The following is an 18386-nucleotide window of genomic DNA, read 5'->3' on the forward strand; positions in this document are numbered from 1 at the left end:
TTATCCCCTGTCACCACCTTGCAGTCTCCAATCTGTTTCAGATCGCGCCTCCTACATAAGATATAGTATGCACTTTCCTCCGCTCTTTTATGTCACCCTGTGCTCCTCCCTCTTCTTGAAATGTGTATGCACCACAGCCATTTCCATCCTTTTTGCAAAATCCACCACCATCTGTCCTTTGACACATTCCTCTCCATGACACCATACCTACCCATCACCTCCTCATCACTTCTGTTCCCTTCACCACCATGCCCATTGAAGTCCGCTCCAATCACCACTCTCTCCTCCATGGCTACCCTCTCACCACTTGATCCAACTCACTCCAGAATTCTTCTTTCTCTTCCATCCCGCACCCAACTTGTGGGGCATATGCAATGACAACATTCATCATCACACCTTCGATTTACAGCTTCATACTAATCACTCTGTCTGACATGCTTCACCTCCAGCACACTCTTGACATACTCTTCCTTCAGAATTACCCCTACCCCATTTGTCCTCCCATTCGCACCATGGTAGAAGAGTTTGAACCCACCTCCAATACTCCTGGCCTTATTCCCCCTCCACCTGGTCTCTTGCACACACAGTATACCTACCTTTCTTCTTTTCATCATATCAGCCAGCTCTCTCCCTTTACCAGTCACATTGCCAACATTCAGAGTTCCGACTCTCACCCCCACACTCCTACCCTTCCTCCTCTCTCGCTGCCTCCGGACATGCCTTCCCCCTCTCCTTCTCCATCACCCAACAGTAGCATAGTTTCCACCGGCACCCTGCTGCCAACAGTACTGGTGGCGGTTGTTGGTAACCCAGGCCTTGACCGATCCAGTAAGGAAATCTGATTTATGATCCGCATATTTGATTTGGCAAAGATTTTATGTCGGATGCCCTTCCTAACGCAACCCTCCCCATTTATCCGGGCTTGGGACCGGCACTAAAAATGCGCTGGCTTGTGCATCCCCAGTGGCTGGGTTAGTTTTTCGATGATGAATAAAGGGAAAAAACCTTCAAGTTATTGATATAGCTGTAGCTTAAGAGCCTATGCAGTGGAAATCAGCTATGTTTATCATAAAAAGACTCAAAGCATAAAAAGATGTAATTGGCGCACATGGAAGTTGAGACACTTGCTTGTTCAGACCTTTTAGAAAAGATTAATAATTTCCTGTGGTGTAGACCATGAGTTAGTAAAATGTAGTCACATTAGAAGCCATGTTTTCGTCACCCTTGCTTCAGTTGAAGATTTGTGCTTTTTTTATTCTCCTCTGCAGAACTGAACAAGAACCGAAGAAAGCTATTTGAGCCGCCCATTAGATCCTCTTTCCTGGAGGGCGGCGCCAGCGGTCGTCTCTCTCGCCAGTTCCATGCTGACATGGCCAGTGTCAGCGGCCGCTGGTAGACGTATCCAGACCTCCAGACCACCCCAGAACCGTCCATGATTGAGACCCAGTCTCTTGTGCCTTTCACTGCCCCTCGATAACCTGGGCTTCAGCCTCTTTGGCTATTAGAGGGATGTTTACCTTCCATCTTAGTCTTAACTAAATCTGTTGGCTTTCTCAACCTGTTGCCATATATATATATGCCATATATATGCCATATATATATAAAAGCCATAGTTTAATCTGAAGTGCCAATGAGAAAGAAAGAAAAAAGATTTCTCCGATAAATGAAACCCAGCATTTGTTCCTTGTAGAGCCAGTAAGCCTATCGCAAGGATTTATATCAAGGATGTTGTTATAGTTATAGAGAAAGGGTACTGTCCAGTATTTCTGTCCACTTTTTTTTGTTGAAAGGAATAGGCAGAACGATTAGTACAATCATATTACACATTGATACTACCTGCATTTGTAGTATGCTGTAGAATCAATGACATGCACTTTAACAATACTAGACTTTTGCCTGTGAAAGCCTGATTCCTTAGAACAATGTTACCTATGCATTTTTGTATTAACTCGAAGCACGGATGCATTTTGTACCATACATACCAAAGTAAGCACTTAGCCAGTGAGATAAAGGGCATCAGGAAATGAAGTGAAAATCACTCAAATGTGCCAAAGTGGTGGCATCGTCAACTTTCACACCAAAGGAAAGATGCTGTTGTGGCCTTTGACCTTCAGTCTGTCCTTAGTGTTGTGATTGACCGACATTCCTCCACGGTCAGTTTCTGTCCCCAGCAACTGTCTGCTACTGTTTTCCTGCAGTTTGGTTTGTCGGTCTGTGTATTTCTTAACAATACAAAAAAAAAAAATCATTATTTTGTACTCGCATTATGATTTCATTTGTTTTTATTATCATTTTAAGGGAAGCAGAGGGACGTTTAATGTAATCAGTTTACATATATGTTTTCCTTTTTTATAAGTTCATGAATGAAGTTCATTGATTTGTAATTAGGTTAATAATATCTTTGCTTTTTTTTCTGTCTTTTAATCTGTGGAGCCGTTTTATGGCTGTGCCATTAGGCAGCAGCAGAGAGACGAGGAGGTTCGTATCAAGCATTACCGGTCTCTCTAGCTGTGTCGATGGGCATCTTTCTGTGGTTCTCCTTTTCTGTTTGTGTATGGTACATGGTCTTTTTTTTGTTGTTGTCTCATCTATGGTATTTGCCAGCATTTCCCTTCCTGTGGCCTCGTTTATGTGCATGAACTCTCACTATGCACCCTTCCATGTTTCCTAAGCACTTGTTACCACACTAGACCCGTTAACCTATTGTCTTCCTAGTCATTGGCTGTTTCATGTAGAACAAGACAAAGCCTTTTTGGAAGAGGTAACAAAGCAAGGCTGTCACATTGTAGTATAAAGTGCCAATTTACATAGTTCATTTTTCAGCAGGGAGTTGTTTCCATAAGGTCACTTTGGTTTTTGTTTTAGTTTGGTTTTGGTTTGGTCTTGAGTGACGTTAATTCCCTGCTAGGGGAGAACCAAAATAATGTTCGCCAATTTAGTTTCATCCCACTATTCCTAGCGGACATGGATCAGATAGGATTGTTAGGTTTGGTTTACATAAAAAGCATCAAACCTACCAGAAGGGCTGAGCTATTTGGAACAAAGATGCAGAAAAGTCCACAGCTTTCTAGTATCGGTTGTGCAGTGTAATATCTAGTAATCCGCTTGAAGCTGAGTTTGAAGAAGTGACAGGATTATGTACACAGCGGCATTGTTTATCATTAAAGCTTTTGCTTGTTCTGCACTTATATTTTTGTTCAGTTTTTTTTTTTTTTTTTTGAGAAGGGAAACAATTTTCGACAGTTCGTTAACTTTGAATGACTCTAAAATGTGCTTTGATGTGATTTCTTTTGGATTTATATGGGGATTTAGTTTTGAAGAGGACCAGTTTCCCCAGCTTCCCGAACTTGGATCGTTCTGTATCAGCTGCATACAAGCCCACTGCACCAAGTGGCTCCTTGCAGCATTTTTAGAGTATCTGCACAGTACAAAAGCTAAAGACTATAGAAGTAACTTATGTGTTGAACTCAAAGTAAAATCCATAGCCATTATCGAGTAAATAGAGGATGCTTCCAAAAAAATGTTCGACATGCAAGAACGTTGTGCAGTTCTCGGCCAACCGTAAACCAAATTATCGGTTTGCCGTCGGTCCAGAACTGCACCAGCTGTCCTCAATCACAGACAGGGAAAAGTCAGGTTTTACTTGGCTCTGCTTGCATTGATTCTCTTAAACGGTCTGTTGTTTATCATGTGTTCGCTATTAACCACTTTTCACCTCCCCCCTTTGTCCAATTTGAGCCATTCTCCACATGGTTCTCAAGTTAATAACACTATACTAGATAACATTGTGACATGGTTGCTACCAACCAGGTATGTTTTTTTTGTAATTGTTTTTTCCTTTGAGGTCTTAAAAAAGATGCAAGGGAGATAGCTAATGTAAAAAGGGATTATTGATGCTAAAAGTAAACCCAGGGCTCGTTTGCCCCGACTCACCATGGTACTACGTTGAAACTGTTGAGCACTGATTTGTTTTTCCCAGTGCCTTGACTCGTGTTTCTGCCTAGCAGACATTTGTTTTCATCAGAGCTCACCTTCTTTGGATGTCTTTGCCTAGAGGGCAATAGAGGTTCTAGTCTTATCAAGTGAATGTTGTTTTTAATAAGTGAAGAAAGAAGAAAAATGGTTGCTGCGTGCTGTTGTGGGTTAATGAAGGGACGCCTTCGTAGTCAAAGTTGACCACCGGCTTGTGTAGTGTATGCCCTCGATTGAATGGATAGGCAATTATGTCTTTAATTTTTGTTCCGTTTTAGTCACATGTTGTTATTCCCAAAGGAATTTATTTGAAGGGGTCTTTGTGTTGCATTGGATCAAATGGTGCATTTTTGATGAATGTAAACCACTAAGGAATTGATGTAATGCTTGCTTTTTGTACGACTTTTTCATCTCACACTACCGTAGTTAAGATACGTGAGAAAAGGGTACAATTCTGCACAAAAATCCACAGAAGAAGATTTTGAGTTCAAACAGTTGAATATAAACATGCCTCTTTTTTTTTTGGCCAAAGTTCTTCTCACTGTGGCATTTGTTTTTGTTTTGTTGTTCTAAATGTAATTGTAGTACACCTACAAGTATTTTTGGAAGTTTTTGTCGAAGTTGTCAAGCAGGCAAAAAAAAGACATTTTGTTGAAACATTCAAATGCTATAACAAAGGTAATAAATGTATGTAGACCAAGTCTTGTTCATGTCTTTGTCTTCACATCACATCGGTCCCAGGGTCCTGCTCGCTCCTTAACTTTATGACCTACCCTTTTCATTGACACAGAATGGAAGGAGGCCGGTGATACTGGTTCTTAGAGGTGGTCGTCTGGTCATGTCTGCCACCTCTGGAGTCACATGACCCTGCTAGCTCCTGTTCGAATTCAGCCGGGAAACATTCTCCTTTTCCCCCGCTCTGCCTTCCCACGGTTTAATTAAACAAAGAAGGACATGTAGTGTCAGAGATGCAAAGCATAATTGTGAACGAAACAATACTGGATCCATTGTCTTGTTACTGGAACTGCGCCTGGTATTGACTGCACATTTTCAATTAGGGAGCAAGCGTTATCTTATTTACATAACATCCTGACTGGACACTTAACATTGACGTTGCCTAATAGATGCTTTCACACCAGCTCATCACAGCTAAAATTAGCTTGTCTGAATCCTTTTTTTTAGCTAACCAGCAACCCACAAAAAGCACCAAGAAATGTTATCAAATGGCACTTTGTGACTCCAAATGTCACTTTAGAGTTGGAAGTCAGGTTCAGGAGGTGCTTTGCATCAGTAGTCTACTGCAAAAAAACATACAGTACCACGCTTTCACAGGCCATTGTAATTTAAATTAGAAAACCAATTCTGTGTTGATTTCCAAAGCTACTACTTACATCTCTGCCACTCCTGATTTCCTCATACAATACCACACCACCTCTCTCAGCACCCTGTCATACGCGTTCTCTAAATCCACAAAGACACAACGTAGCTCCTTCTGGCCTCCTCTATACTTCTCCATCAACATTCTCAAAGCAAACATCACATCTGTACTGCTCTTTCGTGGCATGAAACCATACTGTTGCTCGCTAATCATCACCTCTCCTTCCACTACTCTTTCCCATATCTTCATGCTGTGGCTGATCAACATTATACCTCTGTAGTTGCTACAGTTCTGCACATCGCCCTTGTTCATTGATCAGCATATTTGATTTGGCAAAGGTTTTATGCCAGATTCCCTACCCGATGCAACCCTCCCATTTATCCGGGCTTGGGGACCGGCACTAAGAATGCTCTGGCTTGTGCATCCTCAGTGGCTGGGTTATGTTGTTTTCCAAAACTCACCTCAAAATACAATGGGAAAAATCCCCATTTCATACAATTTAATGGATTCTACAGCTCCTAATTCATGCCACAAAGGACACGCTAATAGTCTGATGATTAGAATGCTAATAAAGATTAGTATTAGGATTTTGCATAATGAGTGAATGATTAGACTAATAATTTGCCCATTATGCAAAATCCCAATTCTATCCATCCATCCAATCTCCTTACCCGCACACTCTTTTTCAGGGTGTCGGGGCCACAGCCCATTGCAGCACACACTTTGGCTGAAGGCAGGGAGACATTTAGGTAAATCACCAGTCTGTCATAGGCTTACAGCATGTTTACTGGAAAAGCTAATTAACTGAGGACTTGAACACACCGCATAAAATGGAAAAAATACTCGAGCCCCATTTTTGTGTCGATGGTTTCAGAGCCGATGTGTACTTTCATCCACGGAGTCAGACTCTACTTAATAAGAAATAATCAAATAACTCCGACTCAGAATGAAGGGAAACAAAAAATGAAGACAAGCTCATCCTAACATAAAGTCACTGTCCATCATTCAAGCCCACCTGACCACAGTGATGATGGGAAAACATACTGGAGGTAGTTTAATATGAGAATATTACCATTTTCCAAAGTGTTCGGTTAAGTTTTTGTAGCTTGATTGACTGCTCGCTCACTTCTCACTGGCCTTCCTCTTGGGTAACCCGAAGGGGTGATTTGGAGGAATCCCCCAGGACATTTGAATCCACTTCCTCTGTGATGAACTGGTGGCCGGTCAAAGAAGTCACACGACAACATCACATTACAGTGAGGTCATTCTCCCAGCACTCTGCACACCCTCTATCTAGCTGCTGAATGCTGACCCCTCGACTTCACCGTTTGTTTCTATTTCTGCAGAAAAAAAAACGATGGTGAGCAACTCAGCAGTTGCCACGTTGTGCTCTGCGTCCTGAGAATCTATAAATGGCAGTTCTATTTAAAAACTCAGGAGGGCACTGTCAGCACTTGCAGGGACTCTCGCCCCGTGACAAAGCGAAGACGTGTAAACACTTACTCATTACGTGATTACTAAGAACAGTTACTCATTACGTGATTACTAAGAACAGTTATTCATTACATGATTACTAAGTATACAGTAACCTGAAGAAGAAGAAAAAAACATTAACAAAACTCCTTCATGTTCTTTTTAACTCTATAATGATGGGGTTTTGTTGTTTGTTTTTTTATTTTATTTTTATGAATACTTATTTTGGGATTACACAAACACAACGTTTGAAGGCATAAAAAAGGCATTTTATTGTCAAATTAAAGAAACATACAATTTACACGAGAGGATAAATCAGTTTAAAAGCATTGCCTTTAAAATCTTATCTAGGAGAAAATGTGCCTGTCCCATTGAATAGTTTGAACTACAAATTTTTATGTGAATATTGGAAGAGCTTCCTAAAATTCACTTATCTACTAAAGTGTGTGCGCGCGACCATCTGCATGCCAGCGGACACGCGTTAGTGTCGGCCTACGTGGGCATGGAGCAAGTCAACTCACCAGAGTAAACACTATTTGTCAACTTCTTGTTTGGCTGCGGTAGACGGGATGAGTTCATTTTCCCCACTTCATTTATGATCACATTAAATGGTGTGAAGCCCATCCAATGGCTCTCTTGTTTGCCACAGTAAATTAATATTCACACGGTGCAGAGAGAGGCCTCCTCATCCGGCGCAAATGAGCTCATAACAGAGACAGGTGGTGCTGCTGAACTCTGTTCAGCGGCGAGCCTGTGATTCACTGTTTTATTCCACAGAGTCATAATTTTTAGTTGGAGCTCAGCAAGGGGAGAGGGTGGTCGGGGGGGGGGTCACAACATCCCCAATAGTCATATAATAAAACACAGGATATGTGGTGATTTTTTTTTTAATTCGAATCAAAATTTGCTCTTTTATAAGTCAAATGAATTTACACATAAGTGGAGTTTGACTCGGCGGTTTGCCCACGTGAGACACAAAACGTAACGAAAAACCATTAAAAAAAAGTTGCAGATCAGACTGGTTTAGGGAAATAATGACTTGGGGAACAGTGGCTCATATCCTTGGTATGAGCCACAAAGAGCGGAAAAATTCAGATTTAAATGAAGTATTTACATGTAATGATATTGCACATGTAAGAGAGTCTTTATTTTTAGGTATTATAATTACACAAAATCTGTGTATTACTAATGTGTATTATATGTGTCGTTAACCTCCCATGCTGTGCCTCCAAATTCAATGTGCGGAACGTTTGTTCAGCTCCTGTTCCCCTACGGTCACTTCCGTGGGTCCCCCTCTATAAATTATGCCGCCCGCCTTATTCGCGCGCTTTTCTTGTAATATATGCGAGAGGGGCTGAAGAGCACGTTGCTATTGACCGGAGGAGTTTTATTCTTCTTATTTGAACCTTGTCGGAATAAACGGAGATTGCCTCCAAAGATATTGTAACGTGCATGGATAAGTAGACACGCTGGCCGCTGACTGGTGGGTCTGACCCTTTAGTCTAGCGGTTAGCGACGTCTCCTGCGGTGCGGGGCGATACGGGTTCGCGTCCCGGCCGCGGCAGTTCCTGTGGTTGCGTTGTCCCCCGAATTCGCTACATTGGTGTCAGAAGTGGGATGGAGCGACCGTAAGGCCATCGGAAGCGTAGGCGCCCTGAGGCATGAAGGAGCTGATATGCTTAAGCGCGGGGACGCGCTTCCCGAAGGAGGGGGGGTAGTGTAATGTGCACGGATAAGAAGACACGCTGGCCGCTGGCTGGCGAGTCTGACCCTTTCATCTAGCGGTTAGCGGTGTCTCCTGCGGTGCGGGCGATACAGGTTCGCTTCCCGGCCGCGGCAGTTCCTGTGGTTGCGTTGTCCCCCGAATTCGCTACATTGGTGTCAGAAGTGGGATGGAGCGACCGTAAGGCCATCGGAAGCGTAGGCGCCCTGAGGCATGAAGGAGCTGATATGCTTAAGCGCGGGGACGCGCTTCCCGAAGGAGGGGGGTAGTGTAATGTGCACGGATAAGAAGACACGCTGGCCGCTGGCTGGCGAGTCTGACCCTTTCATCTAGCGGTTAGCGGTGTCTCCTGCGGTGCGGGCGATACAGGTTCGCTTCCCGGCCGCGGCAGTTCCTGTGGTTGCGTTGCCCCCCGAATTCGCTACAATATGCTGGTCTGGGCCAGTTCTTCAAATGCAACACCACCGGTTACACTAGGTGCCGTGACCCGGATCTCCCGCACCACGGGCGACAACGTTAACCAGTCGACTAAAGGGTCCGACCCGTTTAAAGAGAAGTTTAACCGCACCCTGGGCAACATGCTGAGATCTTTACCCCTCCGTTCCAAGCAGAAATGGCCGCGGATGATCCAAACCATGACCTTCGTATATAATTGCACTGCTCATGAGACCACCGGATTTGCACCTTTCTACCTGATGTTTGGGAGAGTCCCTAGGTTGCTGGTTGACCTTGTCTTCAAGAATGTGCTCCATGATGTGACAGTGTGTAACTATGATGCTTATGTGAAGTCCCTTTTAAAGGACTTGCACTGTGCCATGGCAGTGGCTCAGAAGAACTGCGCAGCTGAGTAGAGAAATCAATGTGACCAGTACAACAAACGGGTCAAAGGTCAGCCTCTGTCTCTCGGTGACCAGGTGCTGCTGGCAAACAAGGGCATCAGGGGGAAACGTAAACTTTCTGACAAGTGGCTGCCTCAAAACTTACCCTGCATATCTACCGGATAAGGGATCAGGAGGGAAATGAACGAGTTGTTCACCGGAACCTGCTGCTCCAGGTTAACTTCCTGCCCCTGGATGAAGCCTTGGATGGTGATGTTGCTCCTATGTCCATGCCTGCCTCTGGTATGGCCAATGCCCCTCCTACATCTGACTGGCATGAGACTGAGATGTCTGGATTGGACACTGAAGCTGTGACGGTTGATCCATCCCTTACTGGCTCCCTCTTGAGTGTTGATGACTGGGATGACGTCCGCACTGCCTCATGGGTCCATGAGCAGTCATCCATTGCTGAGTGCTCTGGTTCGGACCGTTCGCCTGCTCCCTCTGTGACGGCCTCCCCTGGTTCTGATGATCCCGCCACTGCTGTGGATTCCCCAACAGCTGCCCCCGCTCCTCTACCACAGCCATCCCCTGGGCGTTGCAACCCGACTCAGGCATCAAATGCAGATGTCCAATTTACTTCACGGTTTGGCAGTGTTATTAGGCCAGTGTGCCGTTTGATTGAGTCCATGGCACAACTTGAGTCCATTTTAGGGGATTAACCAAGCCCCCATGCTGTTATTCACGTGTGAGTCAGAGTGGCATGCTACTGCCATGTTTTTGTTTTGTTTTTTCTATTTAGGGTGTGTTCTTAGGCCACTCTTTTTGTTGTCATGGTGTGCTGTCTGAAGCCAATTTTTTTTTTCCATTTACCCACATTGTTTGGCCTGGGTGTGTGTGGTGTGTAAGGCACCTCACATTGTGTATGGAGTATGAAGAGTTCTTGCTAGGCGCCAAGCTGGTCTCTAATTCTCTTATCCTTTAGACAGGAAGCTCATATAGCTGGTTCGCTCCACTTTGCTGTGTTTGTGTTTTCTTTATGGCCAGTGTATTTGAAATGTGGCTTGCTTTACGCCGGGGGGGGGGGGGGTTGAGTGTAACAGTCATTTATTTTTAGGTATTATAATTACACAAAATCTATTCCGTTGTCAACCAAAACACGGGGATCGCCGGTTCGAATCCCCGTGTTACCTACGGTTTGGTCGGGTGGATGGGAAGCCGGCTGTGGGTATGTGGCCTGGTCACTACTGCACTAGCGCCTCCTCTGGTCGGTCGGGGCGCATATTCGGGGGGGGGGTGGCATGATCCTCCCATGCGCTACGTCCCCCTGGTGAAACTCCTCACTATCAGGTGAAAAAGAACCGGCTGGCGACTCCACATGTATCGAAGGAGGTATGTGGTAGTCTGCAGCCCCCCCCCCGGATCGGCAGAGGGGGTGGAGCAAAGATCGGGACGGCTTGGACGAGTGGGGTAATTGGCCAGATACAACTGGGGAGAAAAAGGGGAGAAATTTAAATTAAAAAAAAGCATCACTGGACAGCAAATTTTTTCAAACCCTTTGCTTCCTGGAAAAGAAATCGATTATGATAGACAATGTCAAGCTGAATACAAAAATAATTTCAAATTTGCTGTATCACGGAGGAATCTGGAGAAACATTAAAATAACTTTTATTGAATTTAACACGTTAAATCACATAGTGATGCTATTGTGTTAGTTCAACTGAACTTAAAATGTTTTGCAGCTGATTTTCGTTTGTACTCAGCATCTGGTGCCTCTCGTGTCAGTGTCCAACAATAGTCGGCCAGCATTGATGGATTCCAGTTGCCCTGATGCCTCTTTTCCATGGTTGCAATGTCCTGGTGAAACCTTTCACCATGTTCATCACTGACTGCACCAAGATCAGCAGGGAAGAAGTCCCAAGTGTGAATGCAGAAAATGAATTTTCAATGACATGTTGCACTTCATGGTTTTGTATGCTTTAAGCATGTTGTCAAGCAACTCAATGTAGTTTGGTGCTCTGTGGTTGTCAAGAAAATTCTCAGCAACATCCTTAAATGCCTTCCATGCTGTTTTCTCTGGCTCCACTAGCAGATCTTCTAACTCCCTCTCATTTGATGACTTGTCTGATTTATGGACCAACAAAAATGCCTTCCTTAATCTTGGCATCAGTTATTCTTGGAAACATCTGTCTCAAATAGCAAAATCCATCACCTTCTTTGTTCATTGCTTTCACAACATTTTTCATCAATCCAAGTTTTATATGAAGAGGAAGTAGAAATATCTTTGTTGGGTTGACAAGTGGTTTTTGCGCCACACTTTTCTGCCCTGGAACGAAATGCTTAGGGAGCGGCCAGTTCTTTTTAAGTAATGTGACTCTTTAACACGGCTATCCCATTCACAAAGGAAACAGTACTTTGTATATCCGAGCTGTGTTTCTAGTAGCAGTGCCAATACTTTTAGATCACCACAGATGTTCCAGTTATAATTGTTGTATTGTATGTGTTTCAACAACAGTTCCATGTTATTGTAGGTTTCTTTCATGTGTACTGCATAGCCAATGGGTACTGAAGAGTGGACACTGCCATTGTGTAACAGGACAGCTTTCAGGCTCAACTTTGACGAATCTATAAAACGACACCATTGTTGTGGGTCACGCACACAACCCTAAGCCATAAACAACCCATCAGTGTCAGAGCAGAAAAAGAGGTTGTCAACCTGCGTAGAGACGTTTGTCAAATATTCTTGACGGTTCCGAAAGATAGAAATTTTTGTACCTGGTGACGGCAAACCCCATCCTTGCAATCTTGAACCAAGTAGTTCTGCTTTAGCTTCTGACAAATCTGAGTCCCTGACCAGGTCATTTAATTCTGGCTGTGTTAACAGATGAGATGGGGATAACCAAACATAAAGACTTCAACATCTGGATCAGTGTCGTTTTCCCACATCTGGTTCATGCGTTGTGGTACCTTCATCTGCCTCATCTAGGCTCCATGTCTTTGGTGGCCTCGGTACTGGCAAACTCATCATGTGGCACTGGTCTCATGGCTGAAGGCAGATTGGGGTATTCAGTAGATTTCTTATTTTTAGTAGAGAAGCCAGATACATTGGTCAGACAGAAGTAACAGTCCGTCACGTGATCCTTATGCTCTCACCTTATCATTGGGACTGCAAATGACATTGACTTCCAAGTACATCTGAGCAAAGCGCTCAGGTTGACTGCACATGTTGCACAGCAAATGTGAGGAGCCCAGGGTTTCTCTTGGTCGGCGATTTTACATCCGAAGTAAAGCTCATAATAAGTGCATTCATGGTGCGTCTTTGGGCCTTAAGTGTATACTCGCCACAGATGTAACAGAATGTATCGCAGCTGTTGCAACACTGACGGGGCATTTCTGCTGCATTAAATCTTCCTGAAGACAATAAATCCTGTTACGTATACTCACTATGCTAGTGCCTGAAGAACATGTGCAGCAACATGCATCCAAACAGCATCTGTAAGTGTGAGCAGCTTTTACAGCCTGTCTGCCAGCATCTAACCAGACTAAGCATGCCCAGGTATGCCTAAGACAAGATTCGCATGGCACCTACACCGAGTGCATGCTCAGGCATGCTTGGACTGACCAAAACAGCTTGCTTTGTGGACAATACACTGGTAGACTTAAAATATGACGGGAAATCACAAAAATAGCTTATATCTACAAAACCGTATGTGACAGGAAAATCTCAAGGTGATTTTCATGATCAGCAGCCCAAGGTCCATAAAATACACCCAACAGTGCTCAGGAAGCAAAATCTTTATTGTCCAGTATTATATTGGTCAGAATATCCTGACTACTGATTCTTACAAAGTACAAACATAATGCAGTTCAAGAAGAAGTACAAAGGATTGGTTTTCAAGAGCTATAGGGACAATGAAGAGTTGTGTGAACCGTTCCAAGTTTTACTTATCTCCAAAAATTCCTAATTATATTTTATTTCTTTCATTTTCCTTCATATGACACCGAGTGATATCTGGGTTGTTACATATGTATGTATGTATATCTGTGTGCACATATATATGTGTACACACACGTATACATACATACATCTATGTATATATGTGTGTGTATGCATGTGTGTGTACATATATATATATGTACACACACATACACACAGCTGATGATTGCTTATGGCTTGTACTGTCTCATAAAGAGTGTACTTGACTCACTGGATTATATATGTATATATGTATGTGTATATATATTTTTTGTCATATTTTTGTTATACATATATATTTTTTATTTTTTTATATTTATTCATAGTTGGGTGTTTTTTAATTGAAAAAACTTTTTTTTTTCTGCTAGGGCTCCAGCATCCTGCGACCCTGAGAGCAGGATAAGTGGTTTGGATAATGGTATGGATGGATTTTTTTTTCTTTTTCTTGTTGTAATGTATAGTAGCTGGATTAATTTAACAGTAGGGGATAAGGGGTAAGAAAAAAATCAGTGTATACTTCCTCCTACTCCTTTTCGAACATGTAACAGGTATTCTGATGTATATGGAAATTTGCTCACTGAGTTTGACGTGTGGATTTGTTGATCACTTCAGATTATTGGCAATAGATTATCTGCATGTTATGTCCTGCTTATTTACATGTTTGAAATAAATCATCATTCATTCATTCATAAGTCCTAACTACACAGCCTGTACAACCAGTGCAGGTTTAAGCATTAATAATAACTAAAATAATGTAAAGAGTAGACGGTCAATGGTATTAACGTTGATGTTGGTTCAGTAACGTCATGAGAGGGGGTTGAGGTGGGTTTTTGGGTGGGTGGCTGTGTAGGAAAAGATGCTATTGTATACTGAGGTGCTGTGGTGGCATGAGTGACAGAGGTCAGACACATCTGCCATTGTGTCTGCTCACTGCAACTCACTTAAGATTTGTGTGACACACACAATGAGATTAGTGTTGCACTTAATATGCCAAATAAAGTAAATGAAATTCTCGGCAGGGCACTAACACTAGTTTTATGTAAGAGCTAGCCCAGAAAATTCTAATGAAAACACTTTAGCTCATCATGTTCTCATCAAACATTAAACGTCAGGACCCGAGCGGTCGGGACACAGATATGTCTTGCTTTGACTCGAGGCAAATACATTTTAGGCACATCTGTCAAATCTTCCTCACAGCCCTGCATGACTAATTTTGATTCCATGTTATAGTGTGGGACCAACAGGGAGGGGCTTGACATAGATACGAGGAGGCTGAGCCCCACAGGAGAGAAGCTCTCGATATCTCCTAGGCTTTTAACTCCCAAGCCAAGCTTGCATTACTCCATCTTCTCAAGCCCAAACCTCCCTGCTGCCTGCCTGCCCATTTACTGTGCTGTGCAGCCTGCAGCAGCATGTGCTCTTCTGGTCGGTGGGACATCACAGCATCAAAGGTGTGAATGAGAGGAAGTGTGAGATGGTTGTCATCGTGACATGTAAATTACCCATGGCTCTCATTCTGCAGAGTTTACAAGTCACTGGTCCCTCTCGCCCCCCCCCCCTTCTCCTTATACAAAATGTAGCAGCTCATACTAGAACCGGAGAATTCTTTACAGTCACTTCTTTCATTTTTTTCCCCACTCCTGGACTTTCATTAAGGCCCATTTTGTGATTTATGTGCACATTGGTATCAGTGAATAGTGAGCAGCATGATGTTATTGCAATTTTCGGGGGATCTTACTGCAGTTCAGTGAAAGCTGCACACAATGTGATCGGGGCTCAAGAGGCTGTCTATCCTTTGCATCAGTGCTTAATAACGTGTTTTTCTCTGCCAATGTAAAAGAACGGTCGGTAGACCAAATTCTGTTCAAACGGCACATTTGCTGCTTTTAAAGTACTGCATGTTTGCAAGTTGCAAGTCGGAGAGATCAAGGCTAACACTTAGCAGTACGCTGCATAAGCGCGTGCGTGCGTGTGTCTGCGTGAAAAGAGTGAACAGAAACCATACGGTATAAGGGCAAAGTATGAGATATGCGGGTGTAGTGATGGACAACGTTGGGGCAAAGTATGGATGTGGGTTGGTGGTCACCCCGGTTGAATGCACAGCTTTGATTGGGTAACAAGGCCTGGTTATAACAAGGCAATAGTTTCATTCTCAAGCCCAGACCATTCAAAGAAGTTTGTCATATCTGTTTGAAAGAGACAGAGAAAATATTGGTGTGAAAATGTTCAGGCACCACAACAGAGGGGTATACCGCACACGTGTGAGCGGTGTGTCCTGGTACAGCAATATGGGGTTTGAAGAACTGAACACCATGCAGGCCTGCCACTCAGTCACTCAGTACTTCTCAGCGTAGTAAGACTCCAATATAGTAAGAATAAAACGGTTCAAGCGCTTTCAATCAGAGGTGGAAAGTAACGAAATACATTTACTCAAGTTACTGTATTGAATACTTTTTTTGTGTATTTTGTATTTTTTAAGTACAATTTAAAATCGGTATTTTGTATTTTACTTGAGTACGTTTTGACTCAAGTATTGTACTTAGTTACTTTATAAATCCTATCCGTTACTGAGTAAAAATAACAATTCAACCTACAGGGGAAAAATACACGCCAGCACCATAGACAGTAAACCAATGGCCAGAACCAACAGTGACAAATGATGATGTGATTAGCACTGGTGCGTGAACATAGAGGGCACGTGTGGACAAGCTAGGTTAGTGGGCGCGAAGTTTGTAGTGCTAGAATGGAGGTCGACAAAGCAGGCACGGCCAGCGGCCAGCGGTCCAGAAGACCCGGACCTAGAAATAATAGATGAAGCTCAAGCTGAAACATCGAAGTCTGTAGAACTAGATGCAGAAAAAAATCCTTGGCCACATTTGGAAGATTTCTTTTTGTTCAAGCGTAGGAAAGGCAACAGCATCATCATGCAGTGCAAGATGGGCCTCCCAGCAGTGAAGTACCTGTCTGCTTTCAACAACTCCACTTCAAATCTGCAGAAGCATGTTTTGGTAAGTATTTCTGCTGTCTCATTAGTAGTTTTATTTAATATAGCCAACCCAGGCTCACCCCATTTCGTGGGCATTTTTATGCTAGCACCTGCAACTATTGACAGTAGAAGAAACCCACAGCTAGCCAGCACATTCTAATTAGCTGCTATGCTAACATAATCAAACGTGACACATCATTAAGTACCAAATGAACTCGCTCCAGCCGACAATCCGCATGTTTATCGTACTTCAAACAGATACAAAACGCGTAATGTATATTTGCAGTCTGTTTAAGTCTTTAGAACATTGGCTAAATTTGCATAACAGCTAGCCCCTGGTACTTGAGTGTGTAAAGGCTAGCTGTTAGTTGCTAGTAGTCTTGAGTGGACTCGGGGAAATTAGCCTTGGTTAAGAGGGTCCCACACCTTTGATGTCCTTGCAGGGGCACTTGACGACATACACTGTCAGTATAGAATTAGGGGCAAAGTGGTGAGAACCACAACAGATAGTGGCTCAAACTTCGTTAAAGCTTTTAGTGTCTTCGGAGAACAGAGCCAGTCTGAGGATGCAGAATCAGATGCTGAGTCGGACAGAGATTCAATTGATGATGAGCCCACAGCCAACTACCTGGACACATTCAGCATCCTGGAGCAAGATAATGGCCTGGAGTACCAACTTCCTACACACCAAAGGTGTGCATGCCATCTTCTCAACTTAGTTGCCATAACAGATGCTGAGATAGCAGAAAAGAAGATGGACACATACAAGAGACTATCACGTGCAGCCTTTGGGAAATGTCAAGCCATGTGGAACAATACAGGTCGTTCATACATGGCAGCAGAAGTTGTGGAAGATCATTGCCGACTCCAGCTCATCCGACCAAATCAAACGCGGTGGAATTCAACATTCATGGCTGTGGAGAGAATCATACGGATCATACAAGAGAAAGGGGAGGAGGCAATCAGGAATATTTGTGAAGAATTCAAATTGAAAACGTAAGTTTTAATTTGCACTTCAACAGTATGAAAGTGTGAATGTGTGTTTACATACTTGAAACTTAACTTTTCCTGCTTGATTTCCTAACAATTGTTTGTATTCTATTTATGCCAGGCTGACTCAAGCAGAAATTGCTTTCCTGACTGATTACTGCTCGGTGATGAAACCTCTGGTAAAGGCCTTGAACATACTTCAGTCAGAGACCAACACACACTTAGGGTGGCTTCTTCCAGTGATATGTCAGCTACAAGCAAAACTCAAAAGGCAGGAGACCTCATCCAAGATGTGTCTACCACTCATCAAAGCCATTCAGGATGGTGTCCAAAAGCGTTTTGGTGAGATGATGATGGACCCAGAACTGATTGCGGCAGCAATACTTCTACCGAAGTTCAAGACCACCTGGACAGAGAGGCCTGATGTCATAGAAACAGGTATGATTGCATCTTATAATAAACTGCTTTTCAACAGTTTATTGGAGATCTACTTTGTTTTATACTCAATACAATGCGGTCAGTGCTATAAGGCATTATGCATTATGGTGCACTCTTGGTAAATTAATCAAGTCTTAATTGTCAGAAATGTGTTGTTTGTCACTCGACAGGTCTGGCTTATGTCAGACAACACCTTGACCAGATGGCAGAGGTAGAAGTGGAGCAAGTTGGACAACATTCCTCAGATGAAGATGATTTCTTCTCCTCAATAAAGTCCAGAAGGTACAGGGGAGTTGGAAGGGTACCTAGCCTGTATCCCAAACGATATGGATCTGCTAAACTCCTTTCCAAATTTAAAAAAACTCTCTCTGAAACTCAACACTGGCCTGCCTGCTTCAGCTGCCTGCGAGCGGCTTTTCAGTTGTGCTGGATTACTGTTCACTGCAAAGCGAGCAAGGATGAGCTCAACTAACTTTGAAAATCAGCTGCTGCTTAAACTGAACAAGAAGTTTGTAGACTAGGTTATAGGTGATTTAGGGTGTCACAAAACTAGTGGCCTTGATTTGCAATATTCCTCTCTGGAATATTGCTGCTCTTTTATGTTAGTTCCTTTAATTTTGTAACACTTGTGA

At 43.2% G+C, this 18386-nt stretch overlaps 2 protein-coding genes across 2 annotated transcripts in view; both read left to right on the forward strand.

Moving 5' to 3' along the window:
- Window positions 1–4667, forward strand: part of LOC130122623 (protein bicaudal C homolog 1-like) — a 91236-nt gene extending 86569 nt beyond the window's left edge. Inside the window, exon 21 of the mRNA XM_056291570.1 lies at window positions 1269–4667. Within this exon, the coding sequence (XP_056147545.1) occupies window positions 1269–1396 (128 nt within the window). The 3' untranslated portion in view covers window positions 1397–4667. The remainder of the gene's footprint in view (window positions 1–1268) is intronic.
- An 11633-nt stretch (window positions 4668–16300) lies between these two features.
- LOC130123248 (uncharacterized) lies at window positions 16301–18305 on the forward strand. Its single transcript, XM_056292391.1, has 4 exons — window positions 16301–16348; window positions 16880–17322; window positions 17438–17754; window positions 17925–18305. The coding sequence occupies exons 2-4, from the start codon at window positions 17081–17083 to the stop codon at window positions 18224–18226; spliced, it is 861 nt and encodes a 286-aa protein (XP_056148366.1). The 5' UTR covers window positions 16301–16348; window positions 16880–17080; the 3' UTR covers window positions 18227–18305.
- Window positions 18306–18386: the final 81 nt, after the last annotated feature.

The sequence above is a fragment of the Lampris incognitus genome, chromosome 13 (genome assembly GCF_029633865.1).
Source record: "Lampris incognitus isolate fLamInc1 chromosome 13, fLamInc1.hap2, whole genome shotgun sequence".
NCBI classification, from domain to species: Eukaryota; Metazoa; Chordata; class Actinopteri; order Lampriformes; family Lampridae; genus Lampris; species Lampris incognitus.

Coding starts and splice junctions, on each gene's coding strand:
- LOC130123248 (XM_056292391.1), top strand. CDS start 17,081: ATGGACACATACAAGAGACTATCACGTGCAGCCTTTGGGAAATGTCAA. Junction 17,323..17,437: donor GAAGAATTCAAATTGAAAAC/GTAAGTTTTAAT, acceptor TATTTATGCCAG/GCTGACTCAAGCAGAAATTG. Junction 17,755..17,924: donor GCCTGATGTCATAGAAACAG/GTATGATTGCAT, acceptor GTCACTCGACAG/GTCTGGCTTATGTCAGACAA.